This window comes from Heloderma suspectum, chromosome 5, assembly GCF_057233095.1.
Source record: "Heloderma suspectum isolate Gila_16-S chromosome 5, 16-S_ref, whole genome shotgun sequence".
In the NCBI taxonomy this organism is placed as follows: domain Eukaryota; kingdom Metazoa; phylum Chordata; class Lepidosauria; order Squamata; family Helodermatidae; genus Heloderma; species Heloderma suspectum.
The window spans coordinates 150,226,330-150,246,841 of record NC_139462.1 but is presented as its reverse complement, the minus strand read 5'-3'; the positions used below and the strand labels follow the sequence as shown (position 1 = coordinate 150,246,841).

General features: G+C 41.2%; 1 protein-coding gene across 2 annotated transcripts in view; it reads left to right on the top strand.

The window, feature by feature from the left end:
- The window catches only part of HECW1 (HECT, C2 and WW domain containing E3 ubiquitin protein ligase 1), a 291,424-nt gene that overhangs the window by 200,819 nt on the left and 70,093 nt on the right, over positions 1–20,512 (top strand). For both annotated transcript variants that reach the window (XM_084857787.1, XM_084857788.1), the window contains 2 exons: positions 3,188–3,338; positions 18,906–19,036. In XM_084857787.1, the coding sequence (XP_084713913.1) occupies positions 3,188–3,338; positions 18,906–19,036 (282 nt within the window). The remainder of the gene's footprint in view (positions 1–3,187; positions 3,339–18,905; positions 19,037–20,512) is intronic.

Genomic DNA, 20,512 nt, shown 5'->3' with positions numbered 1-20,512 from the left:
TAAATCACTCTTAAGCAGAGAGAGGCAGCTTTTAAATCTGAAGGTGTAAACATTGATTATTGTATGCTTGATTTGATGGAGAAAAATCTGTGCCTGTCTTAAGTTATTTTCCCAGTAGAAGCCGCCTAGGAATAGTGGTTAGCGTAAAGTAAAATCCTCCTGAAGTGTCTCAGGTATGAGATTTGGGGAGAATACACTGGACCACAGAATAGTCACACTAGCTATTCTGGGACGGATGTCTGAGCGCGGAATCTTATCTCTGTCTTCAGAACAGAGCAGCCTGATATTGACCCCAATCCAGCTAAACTTAGGTGCTCTTGAAACTACGGATGACCAACATTGTGAAGCTCCATTTCGCTCAACTTCTCATTTTTCCAGTACGAAGTTCGTTCTGTCCCAATTCCACACCGGATTGCAATAGATAGATAGATAGATAGATAGATAGATAGATGTCCGCATGAAAAAGTCGTATGCATTTTGTACACATTTTTGAAAAATCCACATGTTTATATGCATTTTTCCAAATGCCCACATTTGTGTGTGCACTTTTCCTAATGTATGCATTTACTCCATTGAATAAAGTATTTATGTGTGCATTTTTGCAAATATACACATTTAAGTGCATTTTTTGAACTATGCACTTCTTTGTGCATTTGTTAAAAAATGTACACATCTTTTGTACACTTTTTTTGGCGAATTGCATCACAGACTTTGGAAATGTATGGATTTGGGCAGCAAACTACATTCTGGTTTGTGTTTAATTTTGGGAAGTGTGAATTTGGTAAGTTCACATTGTAATGCAAACCGAACAAATTTCTCACTCATTCCTTGTTGAAACACTCCTGCAATCCTAAAGACACTTACTAGAAAATAAGAGCCATTGAACGTAGTGGGATTTGCTTCTGAGTAAATATGCATAAGGTTTGGCTGACTTGCTGCAATCCTAAACACACTTACTTGGGAACCATGCCCATCTGATTCATCAGGACTTACTTCTGAGTAAACATGGATTAGCTGAACTGTAGCTGGATTGATTCCACTTTCCGTCACTTTCCATCATCTTGACATGGTGTTCTCCTTCTTAATACATGGGTACATGTCTGGCTGCTAGTATGTTCTTACTTCAGGTGTTTCACTGGCTGTGCAACTTCATACGTTTTACCTACATACAGACTGTCTCTATGTCATACATGAAATGGCTCTAATCCAGAGGGTATTTTATCACAAATGTCTGTGGGTGCATTGTAATGCATTATCCATATGCAATGTTGTACAAGTCTTTAGTATTTACTGATTTTAAATACATGGGTACATGTACCATAATGTCTGGAGTGTATTTACAATCCTTCCCCACTGCTTGTCATGCCTGTGTGGAGCTTTCCAATTAAATTGAGCAATTTCTGGCTCTAGGCTTTCCAGTTGACATTAACCATTGTATGTGATGTGTGAAGGCTTTCCACATGATTCATTGGATAATTACACAATGTTGCAGGCTGGCTGGCTGTAATAATTCCACATTGCTTGCATTATAACTTGGGTATGGAACGGTGGGTGTCAGTGTCCAAAACACTGCAGTTTGTTTTTGTGTGCTTTTAAAAAGTAACTTATGGCGCAATCCTATGCATGTTTAGACAGAAAATAGTCCTACAACTCCCAGCATGCCCCAGCTAGCTTTGGTGGATGCGGGATTCTGGGAGTTGTAGGGGTTTTTTTTCTGCCTAAACATGCATAGAGTTGTATGGTTATTGATTGGGGGCGCCAAACATTTCATCTTCTGGTTTTTTGCTTTATATGCAAAAACCATATGTCGCCAACCATATGTCATTTTCTCAGCTATTGCTATGCATGCTCTCAGTCATCTGTAAAATTAACCACTTGATTTTTAGAATGTATTGTCAAGAAACTTGGGGCATTTATGGATAAGGTAAATATGGAATAGAGCAGGATTTCCTAACCTTTGTACCCTTAAAAAATTATGTAAATGTTTTTGAGACAGACTGATCTAGAAACCATTTTCTACATGCTGGAACTCTAGGATGCATATAGAGATTTCTTGTGTACAAGAACTTCCCAATTAATTTCATTGGATGAGACAGCTCCATCACCATGCACCATTTGATTATGGCTTTAAGATGTAGGATTGATTAGGAAGCCTAAGAAGCAACATTATAAAAATGGCATTACATTACAGGAGATAGATGCATTGTCCAGTGCATCTGAACCTTCTCCCATCCAAACCCTTGGGCAGCACACGGTCTTGGAATTTGGGCCTTTGCTGGACCCCCCCCCATTTGTCTGCATTGTAGATGACAGTAATGGCAGAGTCAGTGCAAGTGAGGCAGTCCACACAATCCAAATTTGATCATCTCTGCTTCTTGCAGGGGAAGAATGTATTTATTTAATCATTTGTATGTTGCCTTTTTAAGGGGCCGTGGTGGCTTAGTGGTTAAGACGCTGAACTGCTGACTGGAAGGTCGGCAGGACAGCAGTTCGAGACCTGAGTGCTGCGTGACGGAGTGAGCTCCCGTCTTCAGTCCCAGCTTCTGCCAACCTAGCAGTTCGAAAGCAAGAAATTGCAAGTAGATAAATAGGTACTGCTTTGGTGGGAAAGGTAACAGCGTTCTGTGCACCTTGGTGTTCCGTCATGCTGGCCACATGACCATGGAAGCGTCTTCGGACAGCGCTGGCTCTTCGGCTTAGAAATGGAGATGAGCACCACGCCCTAGAGTCGGACACGATTGGTTGGGGACACCTTTTACCTTTATGTTGCCTTTTAGGACCAAGTCCTCAGAAGGTAGCTCACATAACCAAACATTTAAAGTATTAATTTGTATTATATTTATGTTATATTATATAAAAGTATATTTTCCCCTTACTCCTGGATTAATGTTAAATCACTGAACTGTAAATATAGAGTGCTCCTATGCTGGTATGGCCAAACAGTGACTTTTATGAAGTTATCTGCCCTTTCTTAAAAACTGACTTTTATTTAGGGCTGCCTGTTGATAGGAATTCTATGCAATAGATGAAGTATCTTTTCTTTATTATAAATATGTTTGCATAATACTATACTGCAGGGAACATGTGTATTCATATCTGGATTTCCCTAACAGTTATATTTTTGGATATGCCCAGACAAATGACCTCATTTTCTGTCTTTCCTAAAAATATATATATTTAATGGAAGATTGGGAAGCTCGAATAGACAGCCATGGACGGGTATTCTATGTGGATCACGTGAATCGAACCACAACTTGGCAGCGTCCTACTGCAGCAGCTACTCCTGATGGAATTCGCAGATCAGGCTCAATCCAACAAATGGAGCAACTCAATCGGCGGTGAGTTATCCTGGACCAAATTCATATAACAGCTCTAGAAACCTCCTATCTGCTTCCTATCTGTCTACAGAATCCCGCAAGCTTAGCATGTAGTCTGTCAAAAAGAATATGAACAGACGGGCATCACAACTGTATATTTCTACTCAAAAGTATATCTCACTGACTTCAGTGGGGCTTATTTCCAAGTAAGGGTATAGGATTGCAGCTTACGAGCAGCTTAAAAACCACTTACTGCTGAGACTGGAGGGAGATAGCAGGGTGTTTTTTTTTTAAGAAAGTTGAAAATGGTATGGCAAAGATGATGTTCCCTGAGAAGCACATAGTCATTTCCTTTGTCCTACTGTTATCTCTAATCTAGCAGAATATGCAGGTTTTTGAAACACTAGAAAAACTTCCAAAACTGTTTGACAAGTGATGATAGCAGAATGAGTGTGCACTCCATGGACAGTAATGTCTTTATCATATTACTGTCACCTCTCTGGAAAAATAATGGTGTCTCCCAACTAGGCCTACACACACACACACACACACACACATATATATATATATATATATATATATATATATATATATATACTCTGTGTATGTGTGTGTGTGTATATATATATATATTCATCCAATCAATACGTTTTCAATTTTCCTAAACAATGATCATCTCCTTGTGGGTGAAACCATGCATACCATTTTGTGTGCAGTTGGCACCAATGTTTACTTTGCCACAAATATACTTTATTTTTATTTTATTATTACATTTATATCCCACTTTCTTTCATCTTGCCAGGAACCCAAAGTGGCTTATATGCTCCTCCTCTTCTCCATTTTGATCCTCACTACAACCCTGTGAGGTAGACTTCACTAAGAGTCAGTGACTGGCCCAAAGTCACCCAAGTAAGCTTCATGGATGAGTGGGGACTAGAACCCAGATATCCCGAGTCGCAGTCCAACACTCTAACCGCTATACCATATATGTGTGTTTGCAGCATTTATTATTATTATTATTATTATTATTATTATTATTATTTATTTACAATATTTATATAATGCTCATCAGAAGATTTCGGGGTGATGAACAACATGATAAAAGAATAAAACAATGGTTAAAAGAGTTAAAACATTTTTTAAAAAAGACAAACCCCAACAAGTGGAGTTTAACAAACCATGGCTGGTCATGCAAGGAAGGCCTCTTGAAATAACAATGTCTTCAGGAGGCGCCGGAAGGAACACAATGTTGGCGCCTTCCTGACCTCTAAGGTAGGGAATTCCACAGGAAGGGAGCCACCACACTGAAGGCTCTTTTCCTGGTGGACTCCAACTGGACCATGGGTCCATGTGGAACCACCATTTAGATGATTGCCCTTTCATATAAATGCAGACACACAAAAGATGCTCACTCGGGGCAGAACAATGAGGATGGGATGCTGCCATAAACATCAACCCCATGTCAAACTGACCTTCTTTAACATCTAACACAACTTACTCAATGACTTGACATCATTACACTGTGTGTTTCCCCACCCCTGTTCCATATCACTGGCTACTGCTCTTGGGAGCAGTGAAACAGTAGGGATGTCAGAGGGATACATCCAGAGGGTGGGGCTTGCCAAGCTTTCATCAGCTTGGCCCCCCAGACTGCAGCCCTCTTCCCCGCAAGCTGGCCCACTCGATCTGCGTCGAGTCAGGCCAGTTTGCAGATTTTCTGTTATTATTTTATTTTCATAAACAGACATGTGCACAAATTACAGCTGCAATTGCACATGTTGCGCAAACTGCAGCCGCAATTTACACAAATTTCTGTTTACGAAAATAAAATTTAAAAAGTGAAAAAGTTCCCAGATTTCAGAAAAAACCCATGGCTCAGCTCACAAATGCAAGCTGAGCCAGGGTTGCCACAGAAATCCAGCAAGCCCCACAAAGGGCCAAATTTCCTGGTAATGAACTTCCCTAGGAAACACACCACTTAACAGTGTAATCAGTGGTGTCCACATTGATTATGGATATGATCCTGACAGTGATTGAGGATTCTGCTTTTCCTGTTGCTTTGGATACTTTTCAGTTTGTTCAGCCTGAAGATGTAGACAATATCCTTGGAGAGGTGAGACCCACAACCAGTGCTCTAGATCCATGTCCATACCTCCTAATCAGATCTGCCTCCAGAAAGTAGAGTAGACATAGCAAATACTTCTTTGAGGGAGGGGGTGGCTCCCTTGATCTTGAAAGAGGCCATGGTGAGACTTCTCATAGAGCCTTGACTTCGCCTGGCTGACCTTAACAACTCCTGCCCAGTCTCAAACCTTCCATTCTGGCACAGAATTTCAGAATGTTTCGTGGTGGCCCAGCTCCAGAGATTTTTGGATTTCACAGGAGGTCCTGCTGGTCATTCCAAACAGAGTGGAATGTTCTTCACCATGAAGAGTCCCAACAGTGGGCCTTCTCTTTAGTGGCACCCACCCTCTGGGTAACCCTCCCCCGTGGAGTTCGGGAAGCAGAAAATGTGGCATCTTTCAAGCACCTCCCCAAAACGCACCTTTTCACACAGGCTTTCCCTGGGTTGCAACTGTTGCTGAGGTATTTATTTATTTATACATTTCTATCCTGCCCTATATCATTAAGATATCAGGGTGGTGTACAGATAAAATCAATTTAAACAGTATAAAACGATAAATAATTTAAAACATATTTTTTATAACACCTAAAAACATATTAAACGATTAAACAAGCTAATACCAGTTAAAATCTAAAACAATAAAACAGTTAAAACAATGTGCTAGGGAATGCGTTTAGCCCTCAAAGGCTTCAGTAAAATGCCATGTTTTACCGTGGCTTTACCTGGTATTTTAAAACTTTTAATAGTTTTATGTTGTGTATTTAAATTTGTATTTTATGGTTTTAATTGTGAACTGTCCAGAGAGACTTAGCTATTGGGCAGTGTAAAAATCTAATAATAATAAAAATAAAAATAATTCTACCTATGGGTCCATTCAGTCACACTACTGGTTCTGTTAGATCGCTTAACAGCTTTTGATGAATTGACCGTGGTATCCTTATGGATCACCTGGCTGAGGGCAAAACTTAGACGTTCACCTAATACACGTAGCGGTGCTATGCATGATAATTTTATTTTATTTGCTTTCATATGAGAGCACACAGCCTCAATTTGGATCAGGACCATTGTGCTCCAAGCGAAAGGTTAACCCTCCCCTGCTTTGGTCCTGAAACCCTGCCCCCAGTAGGGGAATTAAAAAAGGGGGGAAGCCTCTATTGACTCCATTTCAGACTTCTTTTCTTTTTGCGGGGGATGGAGATGCAGGGGAAGGTTTAACACACACACACACACAGAGGACCATGGTCCCAATTCGAAATAAGGTCCATGCACACTTACTTAAAAGTAAATAAAACTAGTATGCATACCTCCACTATGCATGATTAAAAAAACGTTTATTTGGGCCCTGAAATGTGACCCAGATCGATACAGTGTTGCATAGGTTCTGTTACTTCCTGAAAGGCAGATCACAGAAGGTGATACTGGGAGACTGATGCCCCACCTCATGGGCTTTGGCTTACACAGCATGTAAGGTTCCATATTCCCCCTGTGCTATTTATCATCTACGTGAAACCACCACGTGAGGAAACTGGGAGATTTGGTGTGTAACTGTCATCAGCTGATGACACTTGGCTCCATCTCTCCATTCCATCTAAGCCTAAGGAATGGTTCTGAATGGTTAAAAGTTAAAGGACTGGTTAAAGTTCTGAATGGATGTCTTCAGTGACAGACTGGATGAAAGTGAAGAGGCTGAAGCTTAATCCAGATGAGATGGAAGTAGTTTTGGTTTGGAATATGGTTGATTTTGGAATAGGTGTGCAGCTTGTTTTGGATGGGTTTCCACTCCTACTCAGGTTCACACTTTGGGGGTGCTCTTGTTTGCAGTGTACAAATACAGTGATCCATACCTACAGTGATCCATACCTCAGTTACATTCAGACTGGATTACTGTAACATGCTGTACCTAGCGGGCTGCCTTTGAAGTTGAGGGCTACAGAGGGTATATTACTGTTAATTCTGAAATAACTGTATTGGCTTCTCATTGGTTTCTGAGCCCAATCCAAAGTGTGAGTGGCAATCTTTAAAGCCCTGATGGTCTATGTTGAGGATATCCGAAGGACCACATTTTCCCATATGAACAAACCTGTTCTTTTAAGATTTTCTTGTGAAGGCTTTCTCCAGATTCCTCCACCGGCCATGGTCTAGTGGGGCATTGTCTGGGACTAGGCTTTCTCAACAGTGGCACTGAGACCCTGGAACTCCCTGCTGGACTCCGCTCCACCCCCTTCATCGCTGTCATTCCAGCATCAGGCAAAGCCTCTTTGATGCTGACAGAGCCCTTCTGGGTTTTCTGTGATGCTGGCCAGTATCTTGTAGGTTTAATTTGATTTTGGGGGTTGGGGACTCTGCTGGTGGTTTCCTCTCTCTTTTTTCTCGTGTGTGTGTGTGTGTATATGTATATATGTAACGTTTATGTATTTTAATTGATTGTAAGCTGCCTTGTAGGTGTCACTGGATCTACACAAATATTCATTCACTAACTCCTAAATGTGTATAAGATATTAAAAAAAAATAAAAATAAAACAGAGATTACCCAGTATTGTTGTAAAATGTTTTGATGCTCTTCAGTCTCATGTGCTTATACAGCAAGACAGCTCTAAAATCTATATTGGATCCATTGTCCTCCAATATAAGGCCAGAGAACTGCAGTGTATTATTGAGTCAAGTGTGCCTGTTTGGAAGGTGTTTATGCTAAAAATTGTTCTTTTTTTAAAAGAAAAATTACTTGTACTCATTTCAGGTTCCACCAAGCAAAGAAGTCCCAAAATCAATATACATACTTCTCTTTCTGTTTTTACATATACTTTAAATTTCACTTTACATTGTACCACAGTAAAAAATCATTTTTCACCACGATCTCAGGAAATGTTTTTGTTTTTCTCTTCCCCCAGCTTACTATAATGGTACCTTTTTCAGTTGAAACAACCGGGTCTGGGATGCCTATTCTCTAATTATACACCTTAAAAGAGCATGCAGACTAGTTGGGAGTTTTCTTGTTTTTAAAAAATGTGCAGTGGTTATCTTTGGTGTGCCAAGTGGGCAGGAAGCAGCCGCTTCAAAGCTTCTTCCTTCCAAGATGGCCAAACAGGATGGGAGTTCCTTAGTACGATTTGCAGGGAAAGAGGAGGACTGTAGAAATCAGTCAGCTGCCAGATGACAGCCACCATGAATTGTAGTAATTCCCTAAGGGCTGTAATTCTTCTAAAAATGTATGTTGTGCAGGAGGGATCATAAAACCAAAAAGGGCCCATAAGGTATTGTCCCAAGCATTCTAGCCAGTGTGATGTAGTCATTAAAGTGCTGGACCAGGGAGACCTGGGTTCAAATTCCAGCTCAGCTACAAAGCTCACTGGGTGCCCAGCAGCTTAATGTTGAGTGTAAATGGAGTTATGTCCTTGCTAGAACCATTACTTTGGTTTCATTTTCTAAGAATATTTCTTTTGAATGTGCTAACTTCGATATTAATGCAGCCTTGCAAATGTGTTTGGCCCTGCATCCTTCTCTTTCGCCCAAGTATGCTTTCTTCTTCCCTCTCTCCTTGTCCTGCATACTGGTATAATTTGGGCCATATTCAGAGAAAGCTAACAGTTTGGCAAGATCCCATGCTACTGCAGTAAGTGTCTGAACGCATGTTCATTTGGACAGAGTAAATCAAAGGGTTCCTTCTGCCTGGTCATGAGGCAGTGCAAATGTTCACATTGACAGGACTCATACTATTGGTTCTGCCCATATGGTTTCTGTTTCACACTCTTTCCTGTGTATGGTCATAAGTATGGGAAGAATTTTGGATTGTTCAAGCTGAAATAAAGGCAACACAGTGGGCTGATTTACACATGTATTTATATCATGTGATTTATCTCTGACGTCATTGAAGAGCAGTGTGTTTGAGATGATATGAAAATTAGATCTGGGTGTTAGATCTATGATGACCCAGTCACACATACAAGTTAGCGCTGCTTGTTGCAGTCAACACAGACAAATATGAATGTGTGTACCAGCCCTATGTCAAATGTTCTTAAGATGTGAATCTGCCTTTGTATAGGTAGTGAAATACGTTTATCCAGATGTGGGCCATTTCACACATGTCATTTTACCTACTGAGATGTAGATAGGGGAAAAGCACATGCCACCATCATAACAAAAGAGGATCATCTGCCTGTCTCTCTTTCAGTGCCATAATGCTAAGACTGTGAAACCTAGCACCTTAAACTTTGCATACACATTAAGGGGACCATAAAGGTGTGCACCCCAGGGTTAGTTGTTTTGAAAACACATTAAGTATTTTTTATTCCTTTTAATATATCCGTGTGGTTGAAGCCTGCAGTAGCATCTTCAGTCTCTGGGGGCAGACTTCCTTAACCAGTACATAGCTTTGTAGTTGACACAGTTTGATACCATGAGAGATTTGTAAGCCAAGAGCAGAGTTAGATTGCTTCTCCCTCCCCACTGCTGTGGGGCAGGCCCCCTTCAGGGGAGTGGACAGACCCCTTCCTCGGGGTGCTATAGGAGTGCACCATGGCAGGGGCCATCTCTGGGTGCTGGCAGGCATGGCTTCACTCAAGGCACGGTGGGCACAATGCATCCAACTCTGACAGCTGTGTGACTTTGCTTGAAGGATTTGCTTATCAAACTAAGGGCTAGTCCAACCCATGTGAAGCACAATCCATTTGCTAGTATTGCACAAGTCATCTTTATTTTATGCTGGGGCTGCTTCATGCATGATCATTTCCCTAAATCCACGCACACATGGACATGCATCCATGCGGAGACTGCATTACATGTGTCAGGAACCCGGAACCAATTGTAGCTTCCCAACAGTAATAGAAAATGTATCCAGAGCTAGGCTAGGCCATCCTCAACAGATGACTGTCGAATCTCTGCTTGAAGACCTCCTGCAAGGGAGAGCCCATCACTTCCGTAGCTAATTGATTGCATGGTCAAACTGTGTTTACCATCAGGATATTTCTCTTAATTTTCAAGTGAAATCTACCATCCTGGAATTAAGCCCATTAGATCTTGCCTAACCTTCTGGGGCAGCAGAGAACAAGTCTTTGCCATCTTTTTTGTGACAGGTCTTTGGGTATTGTAAGGGTGCTATAATATACCCCCCTCAGACTTCTCTTCTCCAGGCTAAACATACCCGGTTTCCTCAACCTTTCCTCACAGGATTTATTTTCGATACAACTGACTAACTTCATTGCCCTCCTCTGAGCCCATTCCAGTTTGCCTACGTCCTTCTTAGTGTGGAACTCTGAATGGGACACAGTACTCCAGATGAGGTCTGATTAGTGCAGAACAAAGTGGAACTACTACTGCCTGTGATTTGAAAGTGATGGTTGTATTAATTAAGGTGGACTTGTTTTTATTTCTTAAACATTTTTCCATACATAGTTTTATTTTGCCCATTTTGCTTTATTGCAACGTGATTTACAAATGAATAAAGTGTGATGTTCAATGTTTTTGCTGAAGATGTGTCAGGGATATCATTTTGTTGTGGCTTCATTTTGGCATACTTTTCTCATGGCATTGAGAAAGGGATATTCATTAGTGGCTATTTCTCCAGACTGGATGCCCCGATGGAACCTAAGCACATTGTTGTTGTTCAGTCGTTCAGTCGTGTCCGACTCTTCGTGACCCCATGGACCATAGCACGCCAGGCCTTCCTGTCCTGCGCTCTCTCCCGGAGCGTGCTCAAGTTCATATTCATTGCATCCGTGATGCTATCTAGCCATCTCATCCTCTGCCGTCCCCTTCTCCTTTTGCCTTCCGTCTTTCCCAGCATCAGGGTCTTTTCCAGGGAGTTTTCTCTTCGCATTAGGTGGCCAAAATATTGGAGCTTCAGCTTCATTATCTGTCCTTCCAATGAGCACTCAGGGTTGATTTCCTTTAGGATGGACTGATTTGACCTCCTTGCAGTCCAGGGGACTCGTAAGAGTCTTCTCCAGCACCACAGTTCGAAAGCATCGATTCTTCGGCGCTCAGCCTTCCTTATAGTCCAGCTCTCACAGCCATACATTACTACTGGGAAAACCATAGCTTTGATTAGACGGACCTTTGTCGGCAAGGTGATGTCTCTGCTTCTTACTATGCTGTCTAGGTTTGCCATAGCTTTCCTCCCAAGGAGCAAGCGTCTTTTAATTTCATGGCTACAGTCACCGTCTGCGGTGATCTTGGAGCCCAAGAAAGTAAAATCTGTCACTGCTTCCATTTCTTCCCCTTCTATATGCCAGGAAGTGATGGGGCCAGATGCCATGATCTTCGTTTTTTTAATGTTGAGTTTCAAACCAGCTTTTGCACTCTCCTCTTTCACCCTCAACAAGAGGCTCTTGAGATCCTCTTCGCTTTCTGCCATTAGGGTGGTATCGTCTGCATATCGGAGGTTGTTGATAATTCTCCCGGCAATCTTAATTCCGACCTCTGATTCATCCAACCCGGCATTTCTCATGATGTACTCTGCATATAAGTTAAATAAGCAGGGTGACAATATGCAGCCTTGTCGTACTCCTTTCCCAATTTTGAACCACTCGGTTGTTCCATGTCTGGTTCTTACTGTTGCTTCTTGACCCTCGTACAGGTTTCTCAGGAGACAGGTAAGGTGGTCTGGTACTCCCATCACTTTAAGAATTTGCCACAGTTTGTTGTGATCCACACAATCAAAGGCTTTAGCGTAGTCAATGAAGCAGAAATAGACGTTTTTCTGGAATTCTCTTGCTTTCTCCATGATGCAGCGAATGTTGGCGATTTGATCTCTAGTTCCTCTGCCTCTTCGAAACCCAGCTTGTACTTCTGGTAGTTCTCGGTTCGCATACTGCTGAAGCCTAGCTTGTAGGATTTTGAGCATCACCTTGCTGGCATGTGAAATGAGCGCATTACAACTGAGTAATTTCCAGGGGCCATGGTTCCTTTGGACAAAGAGCTTACTGCTAATTCTTTCATCTGTTTTATTTAATGTTTAACTAAAAATGCCAAGTAGACCATCAAATCTTAAGAGAGCTTTACTTGGAATTGTGGAGAATTCCTACGGTTTATGTCTAGGGATCTCATATCTGCAGACTGCATCAAGCACTACCAAAACAGGTATTTTTGGTACATTGGCAAAGAATTATCATAGAATCATAGAATAGTAGGGTTGGAAGGGGCCTACAAGGCCATCGAGTCCAACCCCCTGCTCAATGCAGGAATCCAAGTCAGAGCATCCCTGACAAATGGCTGTCCAGCCTCGTCTTGAAGGCCTCCAGTGTGGGAGAATAATAATAATAAATAAATTAGTTATTTATTACAATAAACTATATCCTACTTTCCACTTGCCAGACTAGCACTCCAGGTGGCTAACAACTTTCCAAAAAACAATTTAAAATTGTCAGTAATTAAACCATTGAAACAATTGAAATCTAAAAACAAACAAACGGCAAAGGTGATGATTAAAACATCAGAGTCATATTTATTTATATATTTATTTATTTGAGCCATTTCCGTACTGCTCCATATCCAATAGATTCCAGGGTAGTAAATAGCAAAGATATCATAAAATAGTAAATAGACAGTAAAACAGTTATGTCAATAATAAAATGAGACTGCAACTAAAAACATATGGCAGGTGAAGGCATTTCTCGAATTAAAATGCCTGGAAGAATAAAAATGTTTTAACCTGGCACCAAAAGGAATGTAACATAGCTACCAGGCTCAGTTCTTTCAGGAATGCATGCCATAATCGGGGCATGACCACCAAAAAAGCCTTCGCTTTTGTTGCTACATAGTGCACTTCCAATAAAGAAGGCCCTTGGAGAAGAGCTTCATCAGAAGATCTCAAAATACTAAAGTTGAGAAAAAGAACACCTGAACAAAAATATGTAGGACAGGTGGATGACAAATGGGAAATGATCACATCAGCACCGTAGCTTTCTGTAAGGATATTTTCTATTATCCACCCATCCCATAAGATTCCTTCAGCCACATGTTACAAGAACAGTGTGGGATCCACAGCAACCACCCCAATAACATATGAACTGAGCCTCACTTGATTCAGCCAAGTTGCAGTCAGACCTGGTTATTAGGTGAAAACACCTGGAGGCTGTTGCCTAGGCAATTTCAGTCCCTGCTTTTTGTGAAATATGTTTCATGTTTGCTATTGAAGTATGCTGTCCTGGAGTTTTTTTTTTAATCCAAAACTGCTCCTGGATCCCTATGTGATGGCTGTAGCAATGTGGAATTTGCAATCTTCTCAGGTATACGCTTCGCCACAGTTGATCATTCTCTTAGGCTTCAGCTTGTTCTTTTGAAATGCTATCTGCTTGGGTCAGTAACTGTCAAAACTAGAGAAGTAGGGAACCCCTTAAGAGCAGCTCCAACTTGGCACACAGAGCTAACAGTATATGAAGAAATATGATCTTTCAACATTTTTCTCCAAAACTCAAGCCCAGTATTATTTTTTGAGCTTTAGAAAGTACAATAACAGGTTTTAGCATTAATGTAGTTTCTCTTCACCTTTTATGCCCTTTCGCCTAAGGTAGGAAGTGGAATGCATCAATGCCATAAGTACCATTGTATGGTATTTTCAGCCCAGCTAAATTTAGGATGTAATGGAAATCTGTATTTGTTTGAATTTTCACTTCAAGTTCCTGCTGAGTAAAACCTTCATTTTGGTGTTCAAAGAATGCATAGGGAGTTCCTACATTTTGTTTTTATCGGAGCTAAAACAATCCAAAATAATTATTCAGAACAAGACAATATTTTTAAAACTGCCTGTCAGTTTTTTTGTTTTAGGGTGACCATGTTGCTCTTGCATTCTTCCATCAGCTCTAGAGTGAGAAGCAAAATTTTTGTGTGTGGAAAAGACATTATTAAGTGACTTCCCTTCTCAATTTACATTAATTGAAGTGCACTCATGGAAGCATACCAAAAATACAAATTACCACCTCCTGAAAATTTCTACTGCCTACTAACATCGATGAAGAAGACATGGCCCCTTCTCAAAGCAATGTTGCCCTCTCTGGGTCTGGTGATGCCGGCATAAGAAGGAACCCACATGGGTCTTTGCTATTTGCATTAAAAGAGCACCGTGGAACAGAAAACTGTATTGCTCTGGTAACATATGAATAACATATACATGAAGTATGTTACTTATAGACTACCAAAAATGGCTGTGTTAGCTGCTTGGAGTAAATTATTGAGGCCCTCAGAAAATGGTTGACATCAGCTGAGTAATAAGGCCCAGTGCAGAAGTAATGTTTCTTGATTTCTTGACCATGGTTAAGAAATTGTGAGTTCCCCACGGATGTGCATATTTCTTTCTTCTCCCCTGCCTTGTGTGAGTCCCCCCTCCTGTGACTCATGGTGCAGGTTAATTTTAACTAGAGTTTGAAAACAGCTCCAACTCTTGGTTTCAGACTCTGGTTTAAAATTAACTTTGGTGCATGCATGATGCTGAACCATGGTTAGTTTCAAACAGAGAAGAAAGGAAGATATTTGTGAGAGGGGGGAGGGGAAGGGAGTGAATCTGCCAGTTGTTCCTGCTCTCCTGTAACTTATTAAGTGATTAGGAAGCATTACCTCTACACTAGTCCTCAACTGGGATGAACTGGGTGGTATTTGTGTAGCAACTAGACTTTTCCTCACAGGATAATGAACAAAATGCAAAACTTAGACCACTCTTACAATGCATTGGCTTTGAAACTATACTGCAAAGTTGTTCTGAGGCTTATCAGGGTTTCTCAATGAGACGACCAATGGTGGCGGAAAAGCTTCCCTGAATGACAGCTTGTTCACCACCACATACTTTCCCTTGACAATGAGCAGCCATAGAAGAGCATTGTGACAGCGAGACCAAAGAGGCACACAGTATATGCCCCATGTATCTCCATCACAGCATGCTGGTATTCAGTGGCAGATGAACTTAGGTTCCATGAAAAACTAGTCATTTCATATAGGGTTCCTTGAAGGTAGAGAGTTTAAGAGCTATTCTTATAACGCATATGGTAACTATAACCTCCGTCTCAATTATTTTTTGAAAACCGGCTTGATTTTTCAAATCTGTCCATGTAAGTGTTTTTAAAGGTTTTTTTAAAAAAAATTATGTTGGCATTTTTTGGAATTTATTGAAGATCATTCTACATAATTGAGACTAAATAGTAGCAGTCTCTTGGCCCATTGCTTCAGTTCCTAGACATCATTTGCCAGCAGGGGGTTTTCTACCGTCTAATTAAATAGAAAGCTTATGTATATATCCCCCTGAATAGATGAACTACTTTTTTCTGTTCTGCTGTTGCATCAGGGGGTCATAAAACTCAGACTATATTGGAATGGAAAGTTTGTTCAGTCAGCCTGCTGTGAAGTGAATAAAAATGTTTATAGGTTCTTATAAAAGAGAGAATGGGAAAAAGTCGAGCTGTGTTAATAATATAGTTGTGACGTCTAATATAATAATTTGTTTGTAAAGGGCATATCTAAAGGCAAAATAACAAATCTTAAGTTCTGTTAGTGTTTTTTAAACTTAGTTTTATTATTTACCTTCTCTCTCTCTCTCTCTCTCTCTCTCTCCGTCTCAATCGTTGATTATTACAGAAATGAATAACTCAGGATAAAAATGTTCAACTCTTTCAGTCAAACATAAATAGGTTAAATTTTCACACCTTCATTTCTAATCCTACTCAATTCTACTGTGTATACTTTTTTTTAGCTTTGCCTATCTTAAACAAACAAAGGTAGTCAAACAACCAATCAAACCAAACCAAGCAACAACAATATGAAAATGCATAGGAATTCCTATATTATTTAGTTACTTACTTATTTATTACCGTGCTGATTTGCCTAGAACCAGGACCCCAGGGAGCCTTAGATCATAATAATACAAAGATCATAAAGATCTCAGAAACTTAAAGCATCAGTCAAATAAACCTAAGTGTACATATCAATTTATCATAGTTACAGTAAAACATCTGATGGCCTTCACATGTCCTAGAAGATTTGCCAGAATAATTTAAAAAGCCACATCATTTTTCTGGAAGCTCAACAAAGTTTCTTGCTTATGTGCTCGACAGCAAAGGTGCCTGCTTTTGTACTTCACCAGGTAGTGCATGTCAAAGTGTCAGGGTCCCTGCACCAAGAAGGTCCTACACTATTCTGCATCTGTTTTTAGTTCCATTTCTGAAGAGACCCTGAGCCAAGGCTCTCTCCCAAAGAGGAATTTTATGCATGTTGACTTGAAGTAAGTTCCTCTGTGTTCAGTGGGACTTACTCCGCGGTAAGTATGTTCTGGGTTGCAGCCTTAGTCATTGCAGTTCCCATTTTGTAGTGTGGTTTGATCTTGGTTGTCGGTGCATGTCCAGACATCTGCCATTTTGAAGACTGGATGCCCTGTTTTAGCTCTTCAGAACCCTTCAGTTGAAATGTATGGGGTGCCTCATATGGCCCCTTTAATAGTATTCATTTCTCAGGAACCATGAGAGTAGATGGGTGCAGCAATTTTGGTTTCTCAGCTTATGTATTCTCTTATGCATATAGTTTTCAGTCCAAGACCTCGCTCTAATAACAGCATCTCTTATGCCTGATTATAGCTAAGCATAGGAAGTTTCCTGGAGAATGACAAGTACCTTTTCCCCTAGAACTGACTCCCCAATTCTTGCAAAGAAGAAATCTCTGCATACTGTACAGGCCCAAAGTAGTCACTGTACAGGCCCAAAGTAGCCCTTGGCCTGAGGGCAGCTTGGTCTGAAACTCCTTGTGGCATTTGATATCCTCAAAGTCTTGCTTCTAGTCCCTGTCATTCAAGCTGCCTGAGAGTGTGCTGAAAATAGATATCAAATAATAGCCAATGCATACGTTGTAACTCTGAAAAGCAATGGAAACTGTGACTGCAAAGATTTTGAGCCACTTCTTAATTTAAGAAAAATTAACATCATCAAACTCTGGGCATCTGACAGGCCTTGAGAGAACCCCAAAGTGACTGACAATCCGTGTGTTGAATAAATCTGTGAAAACTGTTTCCCCTGCTCTGGTAGTGTAGCAGCCAGCTGACCAAGGAAGAGGTTTACAAGCTGTTAGACGATTAGCACTCAAATGGGGCATTAGTTCCTTAATCGGGCCCTATTCTACGAAGTTAATAGTGTGTAAGTATTGGATTCTATCATTACTCGTTCTTCTCCGAAAAACCATTGATCAGATTTCAGCACCAGACTAGTGTTGTACAAAATACGCAACATCTGCTTAAGCTGTTGATACATGAAGACATTTAGCAGCTCCTAGAACTGATCTGTGTTGTTGTAACATGCATTTGAACTGGATTTTCCCCTGTCTTGCACCTCCTCTACTCCATCTTTTAGGACAGGGATGGGCAACTTGTGGCCCTCCAGATGTTGCTCAACCACAACTCCCATCAGCCCAAGCCATCATAGCCAATGGTGAGGGATCATGGGAGTTGCAGACCACCCCCTGCTTTAGGAGAAATAGCCAAACCAGACATGACTGTGACAGACCCATCTTGTTAAATGTGGGTCTATCCCAATCACATAAAGCAAGGGATGGAGGTGTGGGTGAAAGAGCAAAAGGGGTGCAGGGCAGGGGGATGCTGAACTCTCCCCCTGCCCTCAGTTTATCTCCCTATAGTCTCTGTTCCTCCATGTCACTTTAGTCTCAACCAATGTCTGATACTGAAAGTGAGGCCAGCTGGGAGAAAAATGCCAATAGGATGGGATGTAGGACATTTTTGCTGGTGTAAATGACACTATAAGACACTTGGCAAAAGAGAGCTTGGAACAATATTGTTATTTTTTGGGGAAATGTTAATTCTTGCTGTCCAGTAGATCCTTTTATTGTGGTAAGATTGTGCAAATGTTTTGATATCAAAGTCCAGACAAACCTACAGTTAAACTGCTGTGTAAAATGACTACTGTTGAGAAATTTGATTGAACCAGCTAAAGAGCAACCTCGAATCATTTTGAAGCTAATAATTCTAAATGCACCGTTCAGCAGAAATGGATCTCCCTCCTGCTTGTTGGCTCTCTTGTTGGTTTGCTGAGACTTGATGATACTCAGACTCCACAGTTGTTGAAAACATGACTGGTTTATTGAACAGAGCTTAATGTATTTGTTTGTTTGGATAAAGATTTTTATCCCACCCGTCTAGTGCCCGCACACCACTCAGGGAGGCTTACGGCCACTTAAAATAACAATATCACAATAAAAATATATACAAAACTGTCCTGTAGCAAAGTCTCTGCTAGACCAAGGAAAGAGAGGGAGGGTAGCATCTGGACAGTCGGCTGTACTTGAGGGGGTAGTGCACAGTTAATTCCCTGTGCCAGAATACAACACAGTAGCATCAGACAATGTGTGTGATTTGCTCATTCTGCCTCATGTGTTAATTCATCTGCACTGGTTGCCTATATGCTGCCAGGCTTTGGAGCTCTCTCTTCATTTCGGAGGTATATTTGACCAATGTATTTTTCTTCCTCTCCTTTTTCAAAATGAAGGTACCAAAATATCCAGCGAACGATTGCTACAGAGAGGACAGAGGAGGATAGTGTTGTCACCAGTAGGGTAGAGAGGCTCCCTCCTGGAGGAGGCAGTGATTCTGAGGCAGATCCTTCCCAGCCAAATTCAGGTAAAACACTTTGACGTGGCTCAGTACTGTTCCAGATGGCATTTGTCTCTTAGCACAGTAGATGCAAGCTTCAGTATTTTACAGCAGAAAGGGCTATGTGGGGGGAAAGGCAGCATAGAACAACAAATGTTCTTCCAGTTATGAACTGGTTCTCACTGAGGCGGTAAACCTGTGTCAGGGCTGTACTACTTCAGACTGCAAATGCAGGGGGCAGTGGTCCCAGGAGTAGGGATGTATGAGAAATTCATTTCTGTTCATTTTTATCAAGATTTACCCAGTTCACACCTTCCAGACCAAACATGAACTCAGATGCAATCTGAGGTTCATGTCTGTTAATTTCTGAGCTTGCAGTGGGTAGTATCCACTTCCATGAGATCTAGGCCTAAGGACCAGTTGACACATGTGACCATGCTTGTGAATTTTCTATATGTGAATGCTGTTGCCCTTGCCCACATTCTTGTGTAAGAAGTACATTCTGGGCGGGAAGTCAATGTGTATCCAGTTACACATAATTACATAAGCCCTATTCAGATATTATCCTGATGCGTAAGCTCTACAAGCAAGGTGGGGTTGCTGGGACAAGCCCAGTAGCCCACCACCATCACCCTCTACATGCCTGTGAGGAGAGTCTCCTCTTTCCATGGAGGCTGTCCCTAAGATTTTAGACCCTGGAAAATCAGGGTTCTAAACCTTCAGGGAGAGCAAACCATCACCTTCCACATGTAGAGGGTGATGAGAATAGCAGGGGGCATAGCTAGCATGATTGTCCACACTCCCCACATGTAGAGCTTACAAGCGAAGAGAATGCCTGAACAGGGCTACAGCTCTGGTGATTAAACCAAAAAAGCTTCCATGATCACAGCAATCATGGCAGTCATTTCTAACTTAATTGTTCACACACCGGTTCTTCCATATCAGTGTGGACAGGAAATTGAAAGGCACCATCACATGGATGATCTAGCCCCATGAGCATTTCTACATGCTCCTTTTTTACACAATAAAAATCTGTATATGTTGCCCAGTTGCTGTATCTTCCCTGAAGGTTGCACTTCTGTTGTGGGGAGTATCTCGTTTTCTGTATACCGCAGTTGCAGTGTTTTGCACACTGAAGAAAATGTTATACTTCCCCAGATAATGCATTCATTACAACTGTATAATGGTTGCTACTCAGATTGCAAGTGACAACATGTAGGTGCCTGTGACACATGTGAGCATTTACTAGATATTGTTTGGGCTGCGATTAGTGACCAGTGACATAATCCCATCTCCATACCTGCTTTATAACTACACCATTTTGAGAACATTTTTCCCCCATGGGTTTTATGTTACTTTAGTTATTGGAGTGGAAACTGGGCATGCACACACCTGCTATACAATTCCATTTCATGAGTGGTGTTTATGTAGGTGTGTGTATGTGTGTGTATGTATACACACACATACACATGCACACATGTGCGCATAATGACCAGCAGCCAC